Source organism: Orycteropus afer, unplaced genomic scaffold, assembly GCF_000298275.1.
Source record: "Orycteropus afer afer isolate SDZICR_OR568_19922 unplaced genomic scaffold, OryAfe1.0 scaffold00099, whole genome shotgun sequence".
NCBI lineage: Eukaryota > Metazoa > Chordata > Mammalia > Tubulidentata > Orycteropodidae > Orycteropus > Orycteropus afer.
Window position 1 is genome coordinate 8850593 of NW_006921686.1, and position 1621 is coordinate 8852213.

The 1621-nt window shown below is 43.8% G+C and overlaps 1 protein-coding gene across 1 annotated transcript in view; it reads left to right on the forward strand.

The window, feature by feature from the left end:
* The window catches only part of LOC103198937 (cytochrome P450 2G1), a 10109-nt gene that overhangs the window by 3888 nt on the left and 4600 nt on the right, over positions 1-1621 (forward strand). The window contains exons 5-6 of the mRNA XM_042781264.1: positions 2-117; positions 1234-1375. Of these exons, the coding sequence (XP_042637198.1) occupies positions 2-117; positions 1234-1375 (258 nt within the window). The remainder of the gene's footprint in view (position 1; positions 118-1233; positions 1376-1621) is intronic.

The window sequence follows — 1621 nt, forward strand, 5'->3', positions numbered from 1 at the left end:
TATCTGATCGAGGAGCTCAAGGATTTCGTCGCCTCCAGGGTCAAGATCAACGAAGCATCTTTTGACCCCTCACATCCACGGGATTTCATCGACTGCTTCCTCATCAAGATGCACCAGGTACCTCCTCCTCTTCTGTCAACGCTTTCCTCTCATCTTCTCAATCCCTAGGCCTTGTCACAATAAAACCATATTCAAACAACTTGGGGACCAAAGAAACAGTATTGTTTACATTTGGTTTATTCAGAAAAAAAGTAGAAACGATTAAAATGTTAGAATAAATGACTGAAGTTTAAAGTGTTCTAGTAATGGACTATCAAAATTTTACACCTTTCGAATTATATATGCCAGCACCATACAACTGTAGAAAAGTACAATGACAACTTCAGAATCTCAGAATTTGAGAAACTTACATGTTAAACGTCTTAGTGATTTAGGAATTGAGAAGTTCAATATTTATGATTCATAGAATCTCAGAAGGTCAGAAATTTAGAAATGTATGTTTTTACGTCACAGAACCACGAGGAGCTCTGGTAGCAAACTGCTAACCAGAAGGCTGGTGGTTCAAACCCACCAGCCACTCCTCAGAAGGAAGGTTGGGCAATCTGCTTCCGCAGTGATACTGCCTCGGAAACCCAAGGAGGGGTTGCTATTAGTCGGGTCCAACTCAACGGCACATAACAACAACATGTTTTTATGTCACAGAACCTTGGTACTCAGAAGTTTAGAATTATATACCATCATGCTCTTGAACTTTCCAATCTCACAAGACACTCTATGTTCTTGGCCTCCCATTCCGCCATTGTTCACTTCACTCCAACCACACTGGCTCCCTCTCTGCTATCTAAAACAACAGGTAACCCCAGCTTCTACACCTTTGCCCTTGCTGTTTCCTCTGCCTGAACGTTCCACCTCAGGTACCCACCTGCTCTACCAAGCTATTGTCTTTTCCCAGAGGCCTTCTCTATACACTAAACTCACTGCTGTCAAGTCAGATCCGACTCACAGCGACCCTTTCTTGGGTTTCCGAGGCGGTATCAGTATGGAGGTAGTGATCACTAAGAAAGCCCAAACTTCCTTCTGAGGAGTGGCTGGTGGGTTTGAACTGCCAGCCTTCTGGTTAGCAGTCAAATGTCTTAGGGACTATACCACCAGAGCTCCTTTGATACACAGGGAGGAAATAAGAAGATAAAGACAGAAAAAGATGATTCTGTTTACTATCATCCTCACTTTTAGGATAAAAATAACCCCCACACAGAATTCAACCTCAAGAACTTGGTCCTCACCACCCTCAATCTCTTCTTTGCTGGCACGGAGACAGTGAGCTCTACACTCCGCTATGGAATGCTGCTGCTCATGAAGTATCCTGAGGTAGAAGGTAAAAGTCCACCTCAACACGTTCCCCTGGTGTCCCTACTCCCCACAGGAAGACATACTGTTTAAACCTTACAATTCCACAGCCAGAGACTCCTCAAATTATAGACCTTCTGGACATAATGAACACAGAATCTTGGAATCTCACCCTTGGGAGGCCATTTAATTTAATCTACATGATGCTTGGAGCTTTGGTAGCATAGTGCCTAAGGCACCTGACTGCTAACCAGAAGGCTGGAGGTTCAAACCC